The sequence below is a fragment of the Zingiber officinale genome, chromosome 10A, assembly GCF_018446385.1.
Source record: "Zingiber officinale cultivar Zhangliang chromosome 10A, Zo_v1.1, whole genome shotgun sequence".
Classification (NCBI taxonomy): Eukaryota; Viridiplantae; Streptophyta; class Magnoliopsida; order Zingiberales; family Zingiberaceae; genus Zingiber; species Zingiber officinale.
This window is the reverse complement of record NC_056004.1, coordinates 74,724,902-74,751,039: the sequence shown is the minus strand read 5'-3', so window position 1 is coordinate 74,751,039 and position 26,138 is coordinate 74,724,902. Positions and strand designations below refer to the sequence as shown.

Genomic DNA, 26,138 nt, shown 5'->3' with positions numbered 1-26,138 from the left:
TAACATTTATCATGGAATAAAACAACATGCTAATTGCTAAGTAAAACATATGAAAAGGAAAAATATTATTCATATGAAGATAAGTGTACTATCAAATAGTCTTTGTATATAATAATTATTTACATTGAAATGAAAGTTGCACCTTCAAATCTAATTATTGTAGTAAAATGTGAACAAATTAATGGACTTCAAATTACTAGTTTAGATGATACATTAATCTTTGTTTGAGTAATTAATGGATCATTACTGCTACGCATTGATCTCGAAGTTGCAAGTTGAATCTCTATGAAAGAAAAATTATTTTTACAGCAACCAAAAAAAAAAAAATAGAATTACTGCACACTTTGTCCACTAGCATATGGAAGCTTGCTGTCTGTGTGAATTCTCATCAATTTCTATTGGAAAATTGATTTCTATAATTAATTAATTAACTGACTAATAATAAGAATAGAATTAATTTTCTCAGGTGAGTGTGAAGTCACAGACTGAACAGGGCTAATTAGATTCACACCAGCAAAATCCAAGAATAATTTCTAGGGTTTGGATAATTGCACAAGTGGAAGAAAATCAAATATTTGCATGAAAATCACATATTTGTATGATTGTACAAGTTAATTGCATGTCATCCGAACATGTAAACAGTAAATAAATAATTAACTTTATTTAACCAATAATACTACCTGCCTTCGACGAATTATGCGAGCCTTCGGCGAACAGCGAGCCTTCGGCGAACAGCAAAAGTAGAAAAGGCGGCACTTTTAGGTTTAGCGAAGATGCAGAGCAATGATTATTTTTTTGGCACTTTTACAAAAAAACCCATAATAGTTTATAATTTATAAATAGATCCTTTTAATTAAATTTTTTACATAAGTTAAAATGGGCCCTCTAAGAAGTGGGGCCCTGTGCGTCAGCCCCATGTTGACCGCATCAGGGCCGGTTCTGTCCTAAGGATACGATGGGATGATAACAAATAGGATGGACTTCTATACAGTGAAAGTCCGAATCTCTTGCCGGACATATTATACATATGTTTAAAGTTATTAATTTAAGTGGGGTATAGTTGATTAGATTGAAAGTTTATCAATTCATGTAAAGATAGATTAAGATAGATCGATTCAATTGGGCTTGCGATTCATGCGTGTCAGCTCATGACGAACTTGGATTAGTCCACAATCCATAGGTTGAGAAAAAAAAATAAAATTTATTCCAAATTTTAAATTAAAGTAGAAAATTCAATGAGATTATGGGTTTGACCCACTTAATATGTAACATAAATTTAAAAATTATAATTTTTTCTATATATTTTTAGTTATTTATTTTTTGGTGGGCTCGTGGGTTAGTTCGTTGAGCCTGCAATCACTTTTTAAGTTGGGTTGGGTTGAAGATTTTTCAATCTGTCAAGATAATGGATCGATAGATCCTGCCCTGACAAAAGGCTATCTCATCGTATTATAGGTTAGTCTGTTTGACAGCTTTAGCGATGTTTAAACTACTTATGATGCTAGCTCGTTAGTCATGATCTATCTACACTTCTTAGATATACTTTACTAATTAATGAAAAATTCTTATAGGATCAAATAAATTATCTTTAAAATTACTAGATTCTAAAAAAAAATTAGATACCTAAATTAACAATAATAACAACAAATCACATCAATTTTTAAAATCACCGAATAAGTATGTCATATCCAATCCGGCCCCACTTATATTAATTCCTTTTCAATACAGTTTGGATAGGCACTCAATTTTAAGGTTTTAGCCAACTTTTTGAAGATTAATTAAGAGAAATTTCATTTACCCCTTTATTTACACTTTCATTTTATTATATTTTACTTCTCATAATTTATTAAAAAATTAAAAAATACTCTAATTTAATTGTTTATTTTTTATATTTTTTTATTGTATATGATCCGGATGCAGATTATGACATAGGATGGAAATGGGGGAAGAGGAAGGACAGGTTGGTCATTTGATTGGAGTAGGGTTTTTTGTTTAAAGGGGTGCACTGTTCATCACAACCTCGCGCGGGGGAGGGGGGGGTGGCTTTTGTTGTCTGCTGCCACCATCAGGGATAGAAGCAAAGGCTTCTTCTTGATCTCTCGCTATTGTCGCCGTAGAGATCTGCCAGCGACGGAGGGCCACCTCCTCCCTTCTCCTCCGACCTTGGTGACTCCCGCCGCCCCCGATGGCAGTGGATGCCGTCGCGATGCTTCCAGCAAGCGTCTACACCTCCCCGCTCCAGAGCCACCGCGGAAAGCACGCCATAGCCGCCTCAAGCAGCCAGCGCCGCCACCTCCGGCAGCCACCGCCGCAACCGTCGACAACTCCTGGCAGCAGTCGTCATCCTCCGAGTATCTCTGAGGGCTCAGGTATCGTATTATGCATATATTCCAACCTGCGAGCCGAGAGTGTGTTCGGCCTTCGTGCCGCTCTTGTATCCCGGCCTGCGAGCTGATGGAGTGTTCGGCCGTACCGCTGTTGTATTCCGGCCTGCGAGCCGAGGTTGTAGTCGGACAGTGCGTCGTCCTACGAATCCATATCGCGTCCGGCTCCAAGTCACTGGAGCCAACTACTCACCGGGCGGACATTTATCTACTATTCAAGGCCACGACGACTCGGTCAGTATCTCGATCAGCTCATCCACTTATCCGAGGGCGCCCCCGGGGCCAGAGTACGTTCTCATATTCGTCACTTATTTTATTGCTCTATTTTATACGGCTACTTATATATCCGTGGGACCCGCCTCGAGCACCGGGGTACCAGAGACCATGTCAATCCGGTCGCTGGCTACAGGTACTGTTGACCAGGAGGCTTCGGATGACTTGGTCAACATCGAAGATAGCTCATCACCGGGTCATGGGGATGCGATCAACCTTCCAGACACGACACATCGACAGGTCCGTCTTCTCAGCTTCTCGACAGGATCAGTATAGTTTATCTTTAACAAAAGAATGTTATAATTACAAATTTTAATTTTTTTAATCAAAGTTGAATGTTGAATAAAAAAATAAAATTTGTATGGAAAAGTTTTAATATCTTTATTCAATCAATTTGGCAATTGAAGATAATTAGTTTATTAAATATATTTTCGGCTTATGGTTAAATTACAAAGAAAGGCTGAAAAATGCGACCACTTTTTCCTGGCAAAAGAATTTTTTTAATTTTTTTTTTCTGTTAATCATCGTAATAATACATCTGGCGGCAACTAGTGTTAAGAGTTTAAAAAATTTCACTTGGGTGTAGGTTATCAGTAAAAAAGTTTAATAAATTTAATTAATCTCATTGATTAATTATGAGATGATTGATTTGATCCTATAAAATTTTTCAATCAATTATTAAAATAAATTAGAAAGCGCTCACAACGATCACGCTCATGCAAATATCATGCATAATTACCCTTCAGATTTTTTAGATATAAAAAGTTCAAAAATAAATATAATTCTTCTTAAATTTAGCACTTTAAACTAGATTCCAGTATATTTCTATCAAAATTCAGCACTTTAAATAAGAATCCAATATATTTCTATTAAAATTGATCCCTCATATTTTTTAGGTATAAAAAATTTAAAAATAAGTATAATTCTTTTAAATTCGGCACTTTAAACTAGATTCCAGTATATTTTCTATCAAATTGAACATGACCTTTTTTCCTACTTAATATAATTCATTCTAAATTCAACACAATTCAAAGAAAATCTAGTATATTTTCTATCTAATTAAGTATCATTTAAAGAAAATCTAATATATTTTTTATCTAATTAAAGTGGAAAAAAAGTTGTGCTCAATTTGAAAGAAAATATATTGAATTCTAGTTTAATGTGCTGAATTTAAGAAAAATTATACTCATTTTTGGACTTTTTATACCTGAAAATATCAAGGAAAATTAGGTAAATTAGTGTCTATTATTTTGGAATAAGGAGTGGAAACAAAGATTTTGGTCAATGGGGACTGCATGCAAAGTTGAGTTTATGATTGGGGACTGCATACAAATTTACCCATATAATAACTAAAATTTATGCAATTGAATTAAATAGAATTTCGTTTATATATATATATATACCATAGTTATGAATAGAAACTATTACAACATACTACACTTACTTTATAGTTGTTACACTTGCGATATTAAGAGGTTTGATTTAGAGGTTTGGGAATAAAGGAATGGATTCATTCCCAATCTTGTATTTGATTGATGGGAATGGAATCAAAATTTTGGAATGAAATAAAAAAATTTAGATATGGATAAAACCCACCCACTCCCTTGGGTTTTGATGGAATGAGAATAAGAATTAAGTTTTGGACGAAAATATCCTTAGTACATTTGTTCAATTTTTCTTTCATTTCACTCTCTCTCCTTGTTCTCTTTCATCATACTTTCTCACTCCTCATTTTATCATCATATTTTCTCTCTCAACCTACTTTCTCTCTCCTTATTTTTTCTCATTACATATTTTCTACCATTTTCTCTCTATATTTTCTCTCTTCATTCTCTTATCATTTTTCTTCATACTTTCTATTTCATCGTACTTTCTCTCTCCTCATTCTCTCTTACCATACTCTCTCTCCATATTTTCTCTCATCATACTTTCTCTTTCTTCATTATCCTCCATCATACTCTCTCTCCTCATTTTCTAATCACACTTTCCTTCTCTTTATTTTTTCCCATCACATTTTTTTTCTTATCACACTTTCTTATCATACTTTCTCTCCTCAATCTCTCATTTTCTCTCATCACACTTTCTCTCTCTTTATTTTTCCCATCACTCTTTCTCTCTCAACACACTTTCTCTCTTATCATATTTTTTCTCTTCTCAATCTCTCCTATCACGCTCTCTCTCCTCATTTTCTCTTATCACACATTCTCTCTCTTTATTTTTTCCATCACACTTTCTCTCTCATCACACTTTCTCTCTCATCATATGTTTATCTCACATTCAACTTTCACTTCCATCTAATTTTTTCTCTTATTTTTCTCTAAGGGTAAAAAAAAGAAATTTAGGTTTATTCCGATTGAAAATATTCAACTAACCAAATATTATTTTTAAGAATGATATTCAAGCTCATACCTATTCTCATTATGTAATATTATGATATCCATTCCCATTCTGATTCTTAGAAGAGAACCAAACGTCAAAAGGAATAATTCAGATAATAAAAGTGATAAGAGTATTATTTTGATGATTAACTAAAAGCTTGTGAGAAAAAATAATGTCAAATAGAAAGGACTTTTATATTATAAAATATAATATAATATTTTAAACTATATTACTATTTATTTTGAGGTCTGAATATAAGGTGGGAAAAAAAGAAAATGGTGAGAAAAATGAGATAAAATTCACGTCGCGTAAAAAAAATACAAGGCCACGGGCGTCCTTGTGGCCATATGAGGCGATCGTGTAGGGCCCCTCACGGTCGTGAGCGTGAGAAAAAACAATGTGAGGGAGGGAGGAAGGAAGGAAAGAAAGAAAGATTCATTCGTCCGATTTGAAATCGGATAAAAAATATTTTTTTAAAAAAAGATATTTTCAATTCATCTATCTATTTTTTATGATAAATAAATGACAAAAGAATGTTAGTTTATTCTATACTGAATTTTTTTTCTTAATTTTTAGTTTTCATCCTTCCAAATAAACAAGGGTAAATGGGATAAAATAAGAGGGTCCACGTATGGGGCAAAATGAAAATTTCCCATCAATTAGCAAACTTCTCTCGTGACCACCTGTTTAAGAAAATTACCGAAGAAGAAAATAAAATACGAAAAAAGAGCAAATAGAACGGAGGAAGAGAGGCAGAGGAGAGGGTGGATATGGCGATCTGTCGATCGGAACTGCGTTAATTTGTTGGGAAGGTGCGATCTCTGAGGCGCCTGTCGAGCCGAGGCGGAGCCATGGGGAACGTCACGTCGTCGGTGGCGGCGCGGTTGGCCTTCTTCCCGCCGGAGCCGCCGACATACGAGGTGTTTCGGGATGTCGACGGGGAGGGGAAGCTACACATGTTGGGGCTCTCGCCTGACCGGAACGTGGAGGTGCACCAGTTGGAGACCAAGGCCGGGAACCGGGTGGTGGCCACCTTCTGGCGGCAACCCCAAGCCCGCTTCACCCTCCTCTACTCCCACGGAAACGCCGCCGACATTGGCCAGATGATCGACCTCTTCTTCGAGCTCCGGGCGCACCTTCGCGTCAACATTATGAGGTATGAGGCAAGGCTGTCGGGATCCTCGGTCTCGTATTCGCTCTCTCCCCTTTTTTCTCTTTTCACCCATTTCGTCCTACAGGTTTGCAAGATTGGATTTATGTTCCTGTGGGAACATTTAGTTTTTTTTCGTTGATACGATTCTGTATATAGTTTCTTGTTGTGAATCTTATTTTTTAAGCATTCCTTTCATTTTCACGGCGATACAACTAAAAAAATGCAAGAGACTTATTTTCTTCCAAGGAATAGATTCAACATTAACGTAAGGAATAATAAATATGAAAATACGGGCTTCTGTTCGTAAAATTTGTGAAAAATGCTGACTTATCCATCGGCGTGGACGAATTATAGTGATTTGTTCCAATCCGAGTAATTTTGACATCTTGATTGATCATTGGTTAGGGAATTTTAGATCTTTGAAAGGAAAAAAATAAAAATGTTGAACTTGCGACCCAATGTTTCAAGGAGAGGACTCATTACATGCTTGCTTAACGTTATGTGGCATATCAGTTGTATCAATTGTGGTTAATAGGCTTCTCATGGCATTTATTTTTCTACCTATGATGAGGGTATCACAAATTCTATATCTAGTGTTGTTAAAGTGAGGGTTCTAGTAATGTGGATTCCAAAAGAGAATATAATCAGCCAAGCGTGGTGTCAAAGTCACCATTATTTGAAGCTTTTATATATCTTGTGCATCTAATACCTACTACACTTCATTTGTCCTAAGCTGCATGAGACACATTGAAGGGAAGATTAGGTAACATTTCGCCCTTTGTTCTTTTTATTTAGTAGCGTTAGCAAAATGCGGGGATTTCCGGGTTACATTTAGTCATCTTACACTGTTCTATGAATGAAAGTGGTTTGAAGAATTGATGTCCATATAATCATATTGCTACATGAATAAACAATTTGATCTTCATTTTTTGTCTTTCTGCTCTTCAGCTTCATATATTCTATGTTCAGGTCTAATTTTATTGTGTACAAGCTTAGATTGGATAATGGAATATATTGTTTTTGGCTTAAAATGGAAAATATAGCCTTTAAAATTTAATCAAAGGCAATCTAAACTATCTAATGAACTTTTTTTATTTTACAGTTATGATTACTCAGGTTATGGAGCTTCTACAGGGAAGGTATGTTTTTCACTCGAAAAAGTTAAAAGTAATATTTTTTTTATATGTTTACTTTGAATCTTATAAAATTTCTTTTTAACATTATGAGAAGGATTTTGTATTGTTAAGAGATATGAAAGAAGTGAAATGTTGAACTTGTCACTACATTTGCCCTTCATGAATATACCCACTTGTGTGTAGATTAATCAAAGGTCTGGCAGAATATCGATTATTTTGGAGACGGAATCTCATAAAGGAATTTTAGAGAAGACGAGAACTCGCAAAACGTAGAGAAGGCATCTCTAGGTTTAATAAAAAAATATTGATTCAAAATAAAAGATAATTCCTAACTAAACAATTGTTTAAATAGACCCAAAAACCCTAAGATGTGAAAAAGACAGAAATAACCCTAATATAATGATAAAATTGTTGGGAGCCTTTGAAAAGATCTCAAACGATGTTTTTTGGACCTGAGACCAGGAGATTACGGGTTATACTCGGTGACAAATTATAGATCTCTGAACGAGTTTTGATTTGAGTGGCTGTAGCTCCTGTGGTTCATCCTGAGTCAAAAGTTATGACCTTTTGAAGTTCGAGTCTCGTTTGTGCCGTAACCATGTATATGATGGAACATGACCATGTCAAGTAATATGGGCTGACCGTGTTCCTTGTTGGACGACTCCTTGTCACGACACGGAATGGGACACGACCATGCTAGAAAATAGTTTGTCTGTGATTCTCGCTGGAAGGCTAGATTGCTCCTCGTCTGGGCACAGAATGGAACGCAACCATGCTAGATAACACGGGCTAGCCGTGTTTTGAATCTTCAATTCCTCCTCTTTAAAGCACAGAACGAAGCACAAGCCTATTGGGCTAGTCGTATGCCTTGATCCTCCTGCATCATCTCTAGAACCTACTTGTATATTAATTAGAAACCTTTAGTCCTTTGTAATTGTTTCTAGCAAATCTATAAGTGACAATTGTTGGAAATTGAAAATTATATTAATTCAAAGCTTATCTAATATATGAGATCCTAACCTTTTTTTTTTTTTATAAATTGATAACATGAGTTAAATGGTTGCATAGCTCTTGAATCCATGATCCAAGAGTTGAAAGAAGTTGTATTCGAGACATTTAATCCAATAGAGAATGAACATACTTGAGTACACCAATGTGCTAATATATGAAGGTTTGTCAAGGTTACTAATAAGAAATCTCGACCTCTTCTAGGTTAATCCACCTACTCTTTTGGCGTTACTTCATTTTGTTGTGAATTTGTCATATGCATCTGAGAATTGATCTTTATTTGTTCTTTTTTATTTCCCCACTCTCGATTGGGCGGTTGGCCATGAAGCTTCCAACACAGATCACAAATATGGAGTAACTTTTTATTATAGGCGAACCATAAACTATCATGATTCGTTACCCAACCTTTCTACTTTTAGAAAATATTCTTTTTTATTTATTTTTTCCAATTTTGTTGTTGAATTACCACCACCATTACCCCTCGAACAAGTGCTAACACTTCATTAAAGCATGACACTTCCTGCTTACAAAGAGCATGAGTTTTTACTTGATTAAATTCTGGATTAAGTCTTACAAAAAATCATGAACTCTAGCTTGCTCCACGAAATCTTTAGTACAACAACATCATCTTGAACATTTGGTTTTGATCATCCCTATAATGATCAACTTCAAGGTTAAAATTTTTCCATGCCAAAGTTTTTGTTTTTATGACCAGAATGACAATTTCGATACACTGTCGTGTCATGGCCATATGGCTTTGTTATTTTTTAAAATACGTATATATTATTTAAAAATTATTTTTATTAATATTTGATTTTATAGCTGATTGTTATTGATAAATATTTGAGATGTTGTATGTTAAGTTCAAGTTTTGATATTATCTGGTGAAATGCTTGATATTTATTGAGGGAGTCAAGTTAGGATTAGTTAAAGTCCACTAAGTAGACATGAAGGGAATTTAATTTTCATTTATTTTGATAAGTTTAAAAATAAACCAAATTTATATATATAATACTTTAATTCATAGTAGTATATTTATAAGATTAGAAATTATATAATGTATATTTTATTTTTTCTAACAAATTTTCCCTCCATATTAAAGAGTTTTTTTTTGTTCTTTTTACTTGGTGAACAGATGGAGGGAAAAAAAATTAACCATCCTTTAAAAAGTATTTTTTTCTCTAATAATCTTATGGATGGATGAAGGGAAAAAATTAACCATCATTAAAGAGGTTTTTTTCTCTCTATTTACCCTAGTGAATGGATGGAGGGAAAAAATTAAAGGAGGAGGAAAAAAATTAACATATCAAGGAGGAAAAAATATTTAGAGTGAAAAGAATAAAAGAAGGAATTTGAATTAATTGTCTAAAAAATAAAAAATAAAGGACTCTGCGACCTTATGACTTCCTCGGTGGCGTCGCGAGGTCGCAGAGGGTCATGCCAATGCTAAGGACTATTCTAGTGCCGGTATTCCACCCATGCTGACCCACATATCACATTATTTTATACCATGATCAAGGTTTTGTCATAAGCTTTTAAATTATTTAGTGCCTTGTTTAACAATCATTATTTTCACCTTCATTTAATATACTTCGGTAGATCAGAAAAAGGAATTCAGGCTAGTAAAAGGAACACTACGAATATTCTAGTTTGTCTTAGAAAATAAAGCTAAATGTAAGATCGTGCCTAATCAAAATATGCAGTGGAAATAACCAAACAAAACATCGGAAACAAAGTTTATCAAGTTTTCTAAATCAACTAAACAAAATAAGTATGCACAACAAAAATAATGTAACACTTAAGATCTAATATTACAAGACTAATAACATGCAATACTTAAGAGTAAAATATAGCAAGATTAAGAGAATGCAATACTCAAGATCTATTATAACAAGATTAAGATTAATATTGCTATAGATTCTTATTAAAAACTCTCCTTTTCATAAAGCTTTTGGAGGTAGAGAAACTTTTTTTTTAACAAGAATCAAGAAATTAAAGCACAATAATAAGAAATGTACAACAACTTAAAGAAGGAGAAGTTAAAAGCCCTAATTGCCGTTAATCTTTGTGAAACACAAGCACAAACATGTCAACACAAGGATGTAGAAGCACAATGAGCAGAATGCCAGAATGATTGATTGATTGTAAAACACTACTCCGAGCCTCCTTTTATAGAGCCCTGTTGAAGTTAATCTGACACTCTTTCGGTCGATTGGAAGTCCCTCTAGTCACTTGGAGTATACTGACATGATTGTAAACTTTATCTTCGTCGATAACATTTCAGCGAACTCCGATCGTCTAGACTCCCTCCGGGCCCTTGGAGCATGGTCGAACACCTATCTTGACCGTCTCCTCTGGATCGCTGGATCATTTCTTCGCCAATCGCCTAGAGCCGGTCGCCTAGAAGCTGCTTTGGTCTTCCGGACACCACCTCTCTCTGGTCACCTAGAAGATCTTGACTTTTGAAGATTATTTCCAACCGGTTTTCCGGATCCCATCTAGTGCCTAGAACTGTCGAGTAGCTCCCTGTAACATAAAGTTAATGAGAAAAAAATAGTAATACTCTAAGTAGGCATTGAACAACACCCATTGCTCGAAATCTTACTTATCTTTGCCTGATACCTTCAGGACTTTGCTAAATGTTCAACTCCTAGCTAGCCCTAACCCATCCAAACTTTTACTGCTAAGTCTTCAGCTCCTAGCGACTTCCTTCACCTAGTTCCTAACTAGGTCTACTTTGACTCGTTCCCAACAAGGTCTTCCTTTGCCTAGTCCCACTAGGTCTTTACGCTAGTCGATTCCCAGTTAGGACTTCCATTGTCTAATCCCACTAGGTCTTTACGCTACTCGATTCCCAGTTAGGACTTCCATTTTCTAATCCCACTAGGTCTTTTTGCTGTCTGTTCTAACCAGAACTTCCATTGCCTAGTTCCACTTGGTCTTTCTGCTGCCTAGTTCTTAATTAGGTCTTTGTCATTGCCTAGTCCCACTAGGTCTTTGCCATTGCCTAGTTCCCAACCAAGACTTTGCCTCATGTCAAGTTACCTGCAGTTGCAAACTCGACAAACTCGTCATATCACAAACAAACCTAACTTTCTATTTAGTCATACATCAAAGTATATGTTTGATGCAGTGCTCTTAACACCAACACAAAACATAAAAGAAAACACTGATGAAGGCTAGAAGAAGGAAATTCAAAATTGAGCATAAGGCTCTTAGACCATATTTAAAATTGAATTGTATTGCCTTCAAACTTATTCAATACAGAGATTGGATTCTAAACCTTTTTTATAGATTGATAACCCAATTTATTCTGTATAAAATAATAAAATTTTCTAATGAAACCCCTAATTATCCCAATAAAAACTCTAACAAACTTTTAAAAAATAATAATAAATTTTTTAAGGAAATTAGCTATGTTATCATATTCCATAGGAATCATGATCCCATGATGTTTTTAGGGATATATGGTTACAAAATCATGCTTTCCCACACCAATACTATTTAGCTGTGATAAATCACTTGAATAATCACTCTTTGTCTCTCACAAATCAAAATTTTGTGATTAGCACTGCTGCCATGTACTTTTTATTTGACATAATTTTCCATTTGTATAGATCATGCTTAGAAGTAATTGTTTAAATTTAGAAATAGTTTACATATAAGATGGTTTATGACGTTGAATTTTATTGAATTTAGACATGCTAATAGATAAGCTAGCCATCTCGCTTAGGTGAAGTATCTAACAAGCCCTTTTTGTTTGCGTTGGAAGGAATCTAAAAGGAATTAACAGGAATCATGAATGCAATGATATATTTGACATGTAGCCAATCTAGGAGATGGTGATATGCATACCTATGTTTATTGCATGAACATTGTTGGATAATAATACATTTAAAGCAACTTGATGCTTCTAAATGACTTCTTAAAAGATGATAGCATCAGTAAAACTCAATTTTGGGATAAGATCGTTATAGCTGACATCAAATAGTTGGAACTGATAGTAGATGTATGATAGCTTATAATTTGACGTATCATGCCAATATTTCTCAGCAAAGAATTTTCTTATCAGAATCAATTATTTTGTCTTTAAACTCTTGTGTCTGATCATAACCATGTTTCCCTTGTATTGGCCATTCTTCCTAAAGCCATCTGAGTTCAACACATACTACGACATAGAAGCAGTGTATGAGTGTTTGAAGAATGAATACGGGATAGAAGAAGAAGATCTCATTTTGTACGGTCAGTCTGTTGGTAGTGGACCAACATTGCATCTGGCTGCACGGTTACAGAAACTGAGGGGGGTTGTCCTCCATAGTGCAATTCTTTCAGGAATTCGTGTCTTGTATCCTGTGAAAGTGACATTCTGGTTTGATATTTTTAAAGTAAGTTCTGATTTAGTCTCTGATGGATTTTCATGTCTTGCTTATTTGTATTAATGTTATTGCAAGTACTTTCCATTTTTATCTGAGATTTCTTTTTCTTGTTATGGTCTTGAAAGTTGAGATTTTTGTTTGCAGAACATTGACAAAATACGACAGGTGAACTGCCATGTTCTTGTTATTCATGTAAGTCTTTTATATCAGTCATTTCTCTATACTATTTTTTCCTTAAGAGAAACAATGATGTAGCTACTGTAGTATATCTTTCCAGTGTTGAAAATAGACAATATAAGAGGGTTGTGATAGGCTTATAATATTCTGTTACTTGAATTTCTTCAAGAGTACTATGTGTTTTTACCTTAATGTAATTGGGAGAATCATTTACTTCTTTCTCTTTTTCTTCCTTTTTTTACTTCCTCTTCGCCTTATCTTCTTCTCCCAAAGGACATTTTTTACCTTCTTTCCCCTTTCTTCCCTTTATATTGCTCTTCACCTGATTTCTTCCTTCTATTTTCTCCTATGCCCTACTCTTTCCTCTTTTTATTCGATATAACCCTTCTTTGTTCTCTTACCCTTTATTCACTTCCCTTCTCCTTTTTATCCCAATTTCCACCCTCTCTTCCCTTTTTCTTCCCATCAGTCCCCTCATCAACATGCGGTGCTCCAACAAGCTATCTGAATTTGCATTATTGATAGTGCTAGGCATCATGCCAAGTGATTATCTAAGCATCCATAGAGATAGAATTTTACTAGCAGAAAATGAGCAATTTGGCACAATGATTGACACCTTTTTAAGGGGAATGCCTCTAGAGTTTACTTCATGTAAATCCCTTTGTATCCGAGTGGCATGTGCTTGCAGGCATAAGGCCAAGTGCCAATTCTAAATTCGCTTCGATGGAAGTACTCATTGGAGTTGTTTTGGGTCACTAGGGGCGTAATTCCTTGCCGAATGTTCATGTTGTACATCTCTCTAGAGATAGTTGGGACAGAGACACATTTTGAATGGTAGTCTCATAGTTTCCTAGTTACATATCATTGTTTGTGTATGTGTCCCAGTAGATGATAATAGGAATAGAGCTACGCTTTCAATTAACACCATCAAAATTACATGCTTTCTTATAAGTCATATGCAACATGAAACATGCATAAGAAGCATCATTACCTATATATTGAGTGAAAAAATAGGACAAAAAGATTCCTTTATTTTTCATTTCTCCCTCTAATTATTTATCTTGCTATTTCTTATTTTCAGTTTTTTCTCAATTTTTTAATTCATATGTTTCCCAGTTTCCCTCTTTCTTAACTTGTTCCTCAACTCTATTTATTACAAATTGGCAATTCGACTAGGGTGGTTCTCAACTCTATACCCACTTATGTTGGAAATTGATTTTTATATCTGACAAATTAAAACATCCATTAAATTGATAATGGATGTTTAGTTGGATATAATAAAATTAAACTACTCGAGTGATGAAAGAAATATGCATATTGTGGATTTGGTTTGAGTCAATTTGCGATTGGACGAGGGTTCAAGCTGTGTATGAGGTTGGAAAAAATCGATGGACTAAGCACACAAACATAAACTTGAGTATGCATAAGCATAAAATCCATGGGATGAATAAGGATGGAAAAATTATTTAGATATAAGAGGTCACATGAACCCACGGAGAGACCTACAATGGTCCACATGATAGCTCTTGTGGTTGCATGTGTGGCAACTGCATAAGCTACACACATCACAAATATTCCATGCAACCCCTTGACTCAAGAAATATTTATTCTATGAAATTTCTTAAAATTAAGAAATGTTTTAATTTCCAAGAAATCTCAAGCAACACGCCACCCCTATAAAAAGGACCATCTTCTCCTATTCCGTAACATTACAACTCAAGATACTCTCTCCTCTTTGAGTTCACTTTTGTTTTTTTGTTTTAAATTCTATGAAGAGGTCTAAGGTTAAGTCGTTGAAGGTTCACCAGATCTCAAAATTTGAAGCAGTCCTATTCTAACATGAAATGTATTACATATTGGGAGATGATTGACGATAATTGTAAGCATCTTGGCATGGTAAATATTATGTTTAAAGGAGACTCCAACTCGTCTTAATGTAACAATTATTCAATTCTGTAATATCTGCACCACCTACTCATGTTCAGGACAACTACATGAAGACATGTTTCAACCATCTGAAGAGTTGTGTTAACTATCCCTTGAGTTGTGACCCAAGTCACCAATCTGGTATCCCGCTGTACTAAGTCGTTGACAAGTTAAGCTCACCACCTAAAGGAGATGAAGCTACTCTTGCTATATAATATTCACGACAATATTACGATCATAGTGACCATGGGTTGCCCTCAAATGGGAGAAGTTGTAGAAAGTTTTCTAGCACCAATTCCAAAAGACAGTAAAATAAGATATTTCCTATATAAAAATTATATCCAATTCGTTGGATGACAATCTGTATAATGTGTATAGATTGATAAAGCCGACCAAGATTTTGTAAAAATCGTTGAATATGAAAAATAAATCCTAGGCTGTTTACAGTGATCCAAAAGGCAGAAACATCGCAACTTAATGCAAAATTCTAAAAATTAGGCATATCTAATGGAGGAAGATAACACAAGGATCTAAAAATCAAGTGCATCTAATTGAGGAAGAGTAATCAGGTATACCATGAATAATGGAGAATGTATATCACAACTAGAATATTGTAAATCATTGGTCATCTGATGTATACCATGAACTTATCAGTAAGTTGAACAAATATACGAGTAATCAGGTAATGATTATTGGAAAGCATTGATAAATGTTGAGGTACCTAAAATATATAATGAGATACAAATTACACTATTTAAGATATTTAACTACATTATAAGATACTAACTGGAATATCCAATATAAAAGACTTCAAATTCATGAGTGGTTATATGCTTAGCATTAGAGAGGCACAATGTCCTAGAAGTTCTCGAAGAAAAGTTGTTTGCTTGTCCACTATGGAATCTAACTTTTTGACTTTAGATAGAGATGGGAAAAGCATTATTGGAGCAACTTATTGGAACATCTTATTAGAGGACATTCCTTATTGAACAAAACATTTGTCGAAGATATAATGGTAAAAATATATAATGGTAGACATTAACATATCTTTTGAAGATATAATACCATTACATAATTTTGATCTTTAGTGGGATAATCTCCATGACTATACAAAGTCAAAGAAGAATCTCACATATCTGCTAACCAAAGGCTTAGAGATCAAGTGCACTGCCTGTCTAGATAAATAAGGCTAAAACCCGTATGTGAGTCAAGTAGTGACAACCCAAACATGCTAACTGGAGACTTTAAGATTGTGGTTTAAAGAGATAACTAAGTTATAAAATTCGGAAGACACTTAAAAGGAAAAAATTATTCTTGTGACAATAGAGGTGTGACCTGTAAAGGGTAATGTTAAGTGATAGGCTTTTAATGATTTTTATATCATCCAGGAGGATATACTGGACTGCAGCATGATTCTTTTATATGTCACCTATGCAAGTGTCGAGTGAAACTACTTCAAATTGAAATACATTAATCCCAAGAATTGTCTAAGGTCAAAATAGATACAACATAAAAGCTTATAAATGCCTAGGGAGGCTATTATAATTGTTTTGGTTTACACTAATGGCTAAATAGTTAATGACATTACATTCACTAATTAGCTAAGTAACCTTGATCTCATTCCACTATCAAAAGTTTAATTTCATAAGCTATCTATCTATCTATCTATCTGGATGCCATAGTTTTTCGATGGAACTCTATTGTGTTCCGTTGAAATTTGAATTAATTTCCATTTATATTAGGGTTTTTGGAAATTAGTTTTCATAACCACTAAAGTTTAGTAGGATCTAATTAATGGATAATAGATCTTTACTTGGGCATGGAAGTAGATTGTCATAAAGTCAGTTTCTCAATTGAATTAAAAATTAGTTTCTAAAATTAAGCTACTTTGAGTGATAAAGGAAACCAAGCATATCGTTGGTCTTGTTTGATTGGATTGTGATTGGATGAGGTTGTGAGCTTCGAAGACAAGCTTGGAGTTCACAAATGTGTGCGCGCAAACATAAACTCAAGAACACATGAGCATAAAATTGCATGGGATGAAAAAGGATGGAAAAATTATGTGGATTCAAGAGGTTGTATAAACCCATGACAAGATATACAAAGATCAATGGTGCAACCAAATGAGTGAGCTAAACACATGACAACCAACCATAAATGTCATGTAACCTCTCGAGTACAAATGGCTGTATATTTGCTGGAAAATATATATATACTTCAGAAATTATATTGAAAATTATAGAAAAGAGAGGTGTTAATATAATATATATTGAACTAATTAAGAATATGTTTGAGGATGTAACGACTAGAGTGAAAAGGATTAACTGAAGCATTTTCAATAAAGATAGAGTTACATCAAGGATCAACTCTAAGTCCCTATCTTTTTACACTAATTATGGATGAACTACTGGACACATTCAAGATAATACCGTGGTGCATGTTGTTTGCAGATATTGTTTTGATAGATGAGACACGTCAAAGAATAAATGTTAAACTAAAATTTTGGTGGGAAACACTAGAAGTGAGATTTTAGGCTAAGTAGAGTAAAGATAGAATATATAGAATTTAAGTTTAACAATATTAGATATAATGAGACAATTGTTAAAATAAGAGATGCCGAGTTGTCTGAAATGGAGAGCTTTAAGTATTGAGGATCGTTTTTGCAAATTGATGGAAGGATTAAGAGAGATTTCTTACATAGAATATAAGCAGGATAGTTGAAATGGAGGAGAGCATCCAATGTTTTATGTGATCGTAAAGTACCTCTAAAATTTAAAGAGAAGTTCTATAAAACGATGATTAGACCTATTATGTTATATGACACTGAACGTGAGCTATAATTTGAGCGTATGAGCAGAAGATGAAAGTTGCAGAGATGAGGATGTTAAGGTGAATGTGTGGACATACGAGGATGAATAAAATAAGAAATAAAAGCATTAGAAAGAGTCGAAGTTGCATCTATTGAGGGAAAACTTCGAGAGACGTTTAAGATGGTACGAACATGTACTTAGACGATCAATAAATGCTTGATATAAACTATGATAAATACACACATCAAACGAAGAAGACAAAAAAAGACTTAGTTAGTAACAATAAAATAAAATAAAATTTATTTAAGTATAAATGATGATATAGTAGGGGATAAAATCCAATGACGTAGAAGGATCCATATAGTTGACCCCACCTAATGGGATAAAGCTTGATTGTTGTTGTAATGTTAATGTGATTGATATAATAGAATTCTTTCATATGGTTAATGGATGTATTCTAACTTTTTGAAACACATAAATATATATTCGATTAATTATTATTATTATTATTATTATTATTATTATTTTGCATCCTTCTATTCCTCTTAAGTTGTGATTCCTTGTCAAGAAAAGGTAAAGGGAAAAAAAAGATAAGTAAAGGGACAAGGAAGAATTTTTTGCAGTTTCTTCATAAAGAAATATAGGAAAGGCAAAATTTGCAACCACTTTGTCACTTTTGTCTTTCATCTAGATTTGTCTAAAAGCTAGTGCAACCGCCTAATATATATATATATATATATATATTGGAAAATAAATAACAATTGGAAAATAAATAATTATATATTTATTGGAACCTAAAAATGCGAACTAGGATTGAACATAAAGAGAAAGGGGATTGTAGTGATCTAGCAAATTAAACATAGTTCAGAAACCTATCTTTAATGAGCAAATGGCTAAAAGTTGCAACAAAACACCAGTAGATAGATCCTAAAAGTTATAATTGCAATTCTCTTACTCGTTAATCTCTCAATTAACAGAACAACTTTGATTTCATATGAATATGAAGGGCTTTGTGGGGATCCACCCAAACTGGTCGAATATCTTTGAATATATGAGCTCTCATAGAGCTAAATAGAGATTATCTGATATTTAGAAGCACAACTTATGTTGTTAGAGATTCTCATATAATTTTGATGGCTGCTTGACAGCACAATGACCATAGATCTTGTGAAATATCATTCCAGAGTATGGTGGCTACTGATCACCTTTCCTATTAACAATGGCTAAGTTCCTTCTACCACAGGCTGTGAAAAAGTCGCAAGTCCACTAATTCCATCCATTTAGTCTCATTTACTGATGATACAGACTTGTACAAGTATGATATGGGAAAAAGAGATAATCCCCGTGTTCTGGTAGGATTAGGATGTATCACTGTTATGAAAATGCTATGACGTCTTCTTTTAGGGAACTGCTGATGAGATTGTCGACTGGAATCATGGAAAACGTTTGTGGGAGCTAGCCAAAGAGAAGTATGATCCACTCTGGGTTAAGGGTGGTGGCCACTGCAACTTAGAGACATATCCTGAATACATCAAGCATCTGAGGAAGTTCATCAATGCCATGGAAAGACTTTCACTCGTGAAACAGCCGAATCAAAGCAATAATCCACCAACATCAACCATGGAGGAGGATTTAAAACATAACAAGTGTCTGATGTTTGCCAAGAAATGATGCGTTAAAGAGATTGTTGTCATCCCAAAAGCTCCAAAGCTTGATATTTGAGTTAATCATGTCTCAACCGTTTGAACAATGAAGAGCTGGATTATGCAGGAGCCTCTTGTGGGATATGATGAGATAAAGCAAACTCCAAAAAAAAAAAAAAAATTGCACAGAGAATTTCTGGCATTGATATCTAAGAGAGATGTACAGATACTAATCTTTAGGAGACTCTGTAGACCAAATGAAATTCATGAGTTTATTTGTTTGTATGATTTGCCAGATTGATGGCTTGTGGAAACACTTGCGCTAAAGCAAATACATTGTTTTGTTTCTTGTGTCTTGCAATTGATATTATTTCTCTTTCTCTTGTATCTCTGTCTAGGTTCATTTTATTCTTCTTCAGTGCTTGCATAATGGAAGAATTCCCTTAATTTAAACTAAAATTAATACTTAAATTTAGTATATATATATATATTTCATCATTTTCTCAATTTCACACAACATTTTACTTTTTCTTTGTATCATTTCTTGCATAATATTTACAAATCATATCAAAGCAACAAAAATTTTAGATGAAGGCCTTACTGTGAGAGAAAGGATGGATGACGAAGTGTTGGAATTGTCAGAAAAATCATAATTCCCTAAATCTTTTTACCTTTAGGATTATATATCTGTGAAAGTCATGTAAGAGTTATGCCCGACCTATATTCTATCCACATAGCTCATGTTTTAAGGCAGCAAAGGTACTAGCATTCGAGAAAGAAGATAAGAAAGAGTTGCCCATTGTTCCAATTTTATTTATTTATTTAGCTTGCACTAGGTATCCAACCCTTTGGATTTATTGATGTGTACATTTTATATAGATATTTTATCGTAATTTGACATACATCATATTTTATTTTATATGCATATATTTCATATTTTCATCTTTATATATTTTATTTTGCTGCTTTTAGTTTGGAGAACTATATTTTACTTGTTTTCATTGACAAGGAACACACTCTAACCGTGTCCCATGACATGGGTGCACTCCTACGACCTAGAAAGATGAAGAATAGGGATGAAAAAGGCTTAATAACAACTAAACATACCTCATCATCAAGCTTCATTAACAAGCTTAACACATGAAGCACCCACAAAGAACAAGGATTTAAAAGACCATCAAAATGAAGTTTTAATCAAGGAACACGCTCCGACAATGTCTCATGACACAAGCATATTCATACGGAAGAGATCGGGTGTAAAACGGTGCTAAAATACCTCCAGCAGCTTCCCACACAGCCAGGTCATGCTGTTGGGCACGACTTGTGCCCAAATGGGCCGTTTTCACACAGGTGCTCGTGTGGGGCACCACGGGTCATGCTTGGTTCGGCTTGCATTGCAGATCAAAAGTAAAACGACCATAACTTTTAGGTCGGTTCAAGTGACGGGTCGAACTACCTATGGAAATGTAGATAATTTCAAGATCTACAACTTTGATTTATGATCCAACTCGATAAAACTGGGTCTAAAGGTCAAAAAATCTATTTTGGTGGAGCCATATAAACTTGTAGATCTAAACAGCTTGGAAGGAGGTATAAAAGGGTCAAGCAAACCCTTGTTTGAGAATCTTAGACTAGAGGACTTCATCCTCCTCCTTGGGAGAGGGGTTCCCCTCTAGGGGAAACCCTAGATCCATCATCTTCATCCACTCCGGTGATTCGTCCACCTCGGCGTAAGGGAACCATTCCGAAGATACCAAAAATCTTCTCCCTAAATATTTCTCTATCTCTATTCTCTGTTTTGATCTATATGAATGCTTTCATTTGTATCTTGGGATTGTAATTCCTTTGATATGGAGTAGTTCTCACGATTCTAGGATGTAGGGAGTAGCTCTTTTGATATTTGAACATCTTTTCATTTAATCTATATGTTTGCATATTTCTTGTTCGATGAAATGAGTGTTTATAGTCTGGATCTACCATATTAATATGACCTCAATGCCAAAAGAACCAGATTAGTATTCCATGAGGGTTTGGGGATGAACCGAAAGGAGAACCCAACCCTTTGACTCGTAGAAAACTAAGACACAGAGACTCAGATATGAAAGTACAAATCGGTATGCCGCGAGGAGCCCTAGTCCGTTATTGAGCTAAATGGATCAAACTAAATTTATTGTCACGCAGTAGGAAAAGTGGTTAATTAGAGGTCAAGGGATCTAGTGACAGGGTCCCCTAGGTTTTGATCACCATTACGATCCTTCTGAAAGTAGGCAATGATTAGGGTTGATACATTATTGTAGAAGTAAAAGTTCATATTGGATACCATAGGATGGTCTACCTACATAAATACCCATTGATGAAAGGAAACCAAATATAGATTAGGTGTTTACAATCATTTAGGGCAAAATCGAAGTCCTAGAATCGCCCTTTACCACTAAACCTCCGGTGATTTCTCGGTCTCTCTACTTTTATTACACTCTGTCTTCCTATCTTGATCATATTCTGCCTTTCTTCTATGATCACACTGTCTTCTTGTTTTGATCACTCTTCCTTTTTTCTGTGATCTTTCTGCCTTCTTCTCTGCCTCTCTCTCAAGCCTCTCTTTCTTGCTCTCTCAACTCAGCTTTCTCACTTGCTCTCGTGACCACACACACAACCTTGATCGTCTAGATAATCTATTTTGTCATTCTAACTAGTACTTGATTCACAATTCCTGCGGATTCGATCTTTTATTACTTGACGACACTTTTGTACACTTGCGGATTTGTCTACATCAAGTTTTTGGTATCATCACCAGGGATTGTGTCAATCAATATTAGTTGGATAGCAATTGGTTAATCTAGATTTCTTTTCTTTTTCTCTCTTGCTGCATTTTCTTTTTTTTTTCTCTGATAAAGCTAAATGGATGCTAAAAATCAATGATTCAATCAATTTGATACTATGAAATTTTCTAATCTCTATTATCATCTTTGTGATGTAAATTAACATGATACAGGTGATTGCTCGATGATTTTTGATCCTACATATGGAGTGTATAGGCAAAAATGGGGAAACCTTCCTGATTACTTTTAAAGGCTACAATAATTATATTGTGAGATATGTGAAGCAATAGGGCATACCATCGATAATTGCAGTAGGTTTTGCAACTTACAAATCAAGTATGAAAATTTATTTCAACTCAAAACAAAGCGAATGAAGCCATGAAGAAAGCACTTGAAGAACAAATTTAGTTGTGTTTGTTATGAACAAAGGAATTTAAATATCTCTACAATGATATAATATTGTCCACTTTGAGCCTAAGCTTTCATTGTTTTTATTTTTGAGCTCTACTCAAAAGGTCATATACCAATGGAGATATCTTTCCCTTATAAGCCAATGATCTTTTCCATATGTTTTTAATGTGAGTTGTTTGCATCCTTGCAACCCCAACAATCCCTCCTCAAACAAAGGACTGCAGGCCCCCTCAAGTAGAAAGCTTATTCGTTTGATGTCCGATCCTCGACCCACTAGGTCTTCCTGCCCATCGGTCCAACCGACCTACTAGGTCTTCCTACCCCTCGGTCCACCCGACTTATTATAACTTCCTTGCCCCTCAGTCTAACTGACTTATTAGATCATCCTTGCCTAGCCACAACTAGGGCTTCTTTTCCTAGCTATCCACCAGGACTTTCTACTTGGTGTCTAGTCCTCTTGATCTAGATATGGGAGCCCCCACTTCCTTTATTTGAGGTTAATATTCTATTCACATGGTTCGATTAGACCATAGCTCTTATACACAGTCAGTTGTTAGACCTTTTGGTAGTCCTGACTCTGATAATACTTGTAGAACCATTGGATACGTGAGGGGGGATGAATCATGTGTATTAAAAAAATATTATCTTTTTGAAAACTTAAAGAAAAAGTGAGTGCACAATGAAATAAAAGAAATGAAAGCACGAGAAAAATAGAACATGATCGGTTACTTGGTTCGGAGCCTCCAACGACTCCTACTCCAAGACTTAGGACCTTTGGACTTTTTTGATGGGTAATTCACTAACAAAGAATCAAGTATAAAAATAAGGCAAGTGTAACAACCCTACATTTCCTTAGCAATAAAACAAATAACTGCAAATTAAATTTTACCAACACACGGATGAAGAAGTTGTGAGCTCAGGTGTGGAGTTGATTCCTTTGCAACAATCAGGTGAAGCAGTGTTATAAGGCAGCAGCAGAACAAAGTTGAAGCAGTTAAATGAATGTGAGTCAGTGTAGAAGATTGTTATGAGAGGCTGCTGATCGAAGACTCTTTTATAGGCCTTTTTAAGTGCCTGAACCACTCTTGGACGCCTAAACTGAGGCCTATCCGATCCTAGCTGGATTATCCACCTCCGAGCACTTGGACCACCCCCGAGTACTTGGACCACCCCCGGGTGTCTAGACCCCTGTCGTGGTTGTACCTCAACAAAGCTTCATTTGCGAAAGTTGATCCATTTCCGGGTGCTTGGACCTTGACATGTGTCAGCTAGTTAGAGCACGCCATATCAACTGCACGCGTGACTGGGTTCAGCCCCATCTAGGCACTTGGACCCACTCCAAGCACTCGGACATCCGAGTGCCTAAACCCTTCCTGAACGCTTAGAGATCCTTTTTCCAACCAACTTTTAGTTTTGATTTTCTACCCCACTAAGTTAGCAAAACAAGAATTAATATATAAAATAAGTATTCTGATAGTCTCTGAACTGTCTAGTATTGACTTTTGGTTTCGTTGAAATCCTAGGTCAGATTAACGCCTATTATTCCCTTAACCGGGAACACGTCCTCACTAGATTTATCTTCCAGTTGCTTACCTCACTTACCATTGCAGACTTACTTGACTCTTGACCCACTAGGTCTTCCTGGCAGATGCCCCATTTGGACTTCAGCCAGCTGTTAGGTCTCGTAGACCCAGTTGGATTTCATGCCAAGTATTAACCTACTTGGGCTTCAACCAGTTATCAAGCCCTACGAACCCAACTGGACTTCCTGCCAAGTATCAACCTATCTGAGCTTCAGCCTAGTGTCAGATCCTAAGCCTTTCAATCATGCACACATGGTAAAAGGTTAGAAAACACAACATTTAACTTTAAATCATTTGTCATTCATCAAAACTTGAGTTTGACCATTGGTACTAACTGCACCAATAATCTCCTCCTTTTTGATGTAATGACAACCTAGGTTAAAGTTAGAAAAATATGCAGCAAAAACATAATGAAATATGTTTAACATCCTAATTGTTGTTGAGTTATGATTTAAACATTTTTAGATGTTATTTTTCTTATCTTAAACCCTTGCTCTCCCCCTTTGACATTCATAAAAATAAATGCATGACACACAAGAGCAATAAAATTGTATATAAGTTATAAATTAGGGAACATAAGTTAGGTTTGAGGGAGAATTTACAAAATATTTTCCAAGATATTTTTCAAAGTAATTTTAAATTATTTTTTAAAGTAATTTTTAAAGAATTTTTTAAACTATTTTTAAAGAAGTTTTTCAAAGTATTTTTTAAAAATATTTTTAAAGAAGTTTTCAAAGTATTTTTTAAAAAAATTATCTTTCAAAAATTTTTAAAGGAAAAATAAAAAGAAAAATTGAAAAATGGATCCCCCTTAACCTGATGCTTCTTAAAAAACATAGGCATATAAAATTCATCCTTAAATGTCTAACCTTTAATTACTAGCTAGCTATCAGAAAATAGTAGTTTTCACTTGGTTAGTCAAGTTAAGTAAAATCTATCTGATAACTAGCATTTTTGTGCATTATTTTGACTCTTACTCTTGGCATTTTTACCTTCTCGCATGCTTAATTTTGTATTTATATTATGGTTTATGAGTAGAATCTATTTTGGACTTAATTATAAATTTCTTATAAATTATGGAATTTAATTTCATATTTTTATGTGGTTTTATAGGAAATTCAAAGAGCCATGAATTAGGGTCGAACTGGGTCGAATTTGGCCTAATTTGGAGGTCCAACGGAGGAGATCAAGTTGAATCAGTGTGAACTGTTGATCCAGATCAAGAGAAATCTTGTTCCGTCACATAGATCTAATCATCCAGCCCTCCATTCGGATATAGAGCCACATGGGCCGTTTGATCAAATTAGTGTCAATCTAATTTCAAATGATATAGACCGCTCATCTCGTGATACGACGACCAGATCTTCATCTATCTTCCTTATCAAGATGGACGACCCAGATTGAAAGAGAGAAAACCCCTCTCTTAAGTCTTCATGCGGTCGACACAGGAGGATCTTCTCTGGTTCGCGATCCCTTCCTCTCGGGCTAGGGCACGCGACAACCCCTCGCGGCGTTCTCTCCTTTCTTCCTCTTCTCTCCAGCCGACGACCCTGCTTCTTCTCTTCACTGCCACCGGTTGGATCTCCACAACCCACCCCTTCTTCTTAATTCCAACGGCGATGGCAACAAGCATCCTTGGCGGAAGCTGCGAGCGACGGCAATGATCTTCACCTCGCTGGAGAGGGTTTCTCCGGCAAGACCTCCACCTTCTGACAGTTTCTTCCGACTGGGGTTCAGGTGGTAGATTCCAGAGGAGCGGCATTTCTTCCATTTCACAGTAGTCCATCTTCATTTTCAGTCCACTTCTAGCAAAGGGGTTCTTTGTTGGAAGATTCGTTCACCATCACCATTGTCGAAGTGTGCAACAACCATCAGAGTGCTTCTGTTCACCGGAGTTTGGGATTCGATCACCGGGTCTTCGCGTGACAACGAGGGTAGTCGTTGGTATTTGAAGAAGTTGTGTGGATTGTGGTTGGAATTCTTAGTTTATTTCATGTTCATTGCTTATGTTTACTTGTGTTGATGTTTTGTGGTTGAATGCTTGTATTAACTTGATTTTC

General features: G+C 35.1%; 1 protein-coding gene across 1 annotated transcript; it reads left to right on the top strand.

Moving 5' to 3' along the window:
- The first annotated feature begins 5,740 nt into the window (after nt 1-5,740).
- On the top strand, nt 5,741-19,611 carry LOC122027212 (alpha/beta hydrolase domain-containing protein 17C-like). Its single transcript, XM_042586132.1, has 5 exons — nt 5,741-6,192; nt 7,292-7,328; nt 12,482-12,718; nt 12,854-12,901; nt 19,027-19,611. The coding sequence occupies exons 1-5, from the start codon at nt 5,888-5,890 to the stop codon at nt 19,291-19,293; spliced, it is 894 nt and encodes a 297-aa protein (XP_042442066.1). The 5' UTR covers nt 5,741-5,887; the 3' UTR covers nt 19,294-19,611.
- The last annotated feature ends 6,527 nt before the right edge of the window (nt 19,612-26,138 follow it).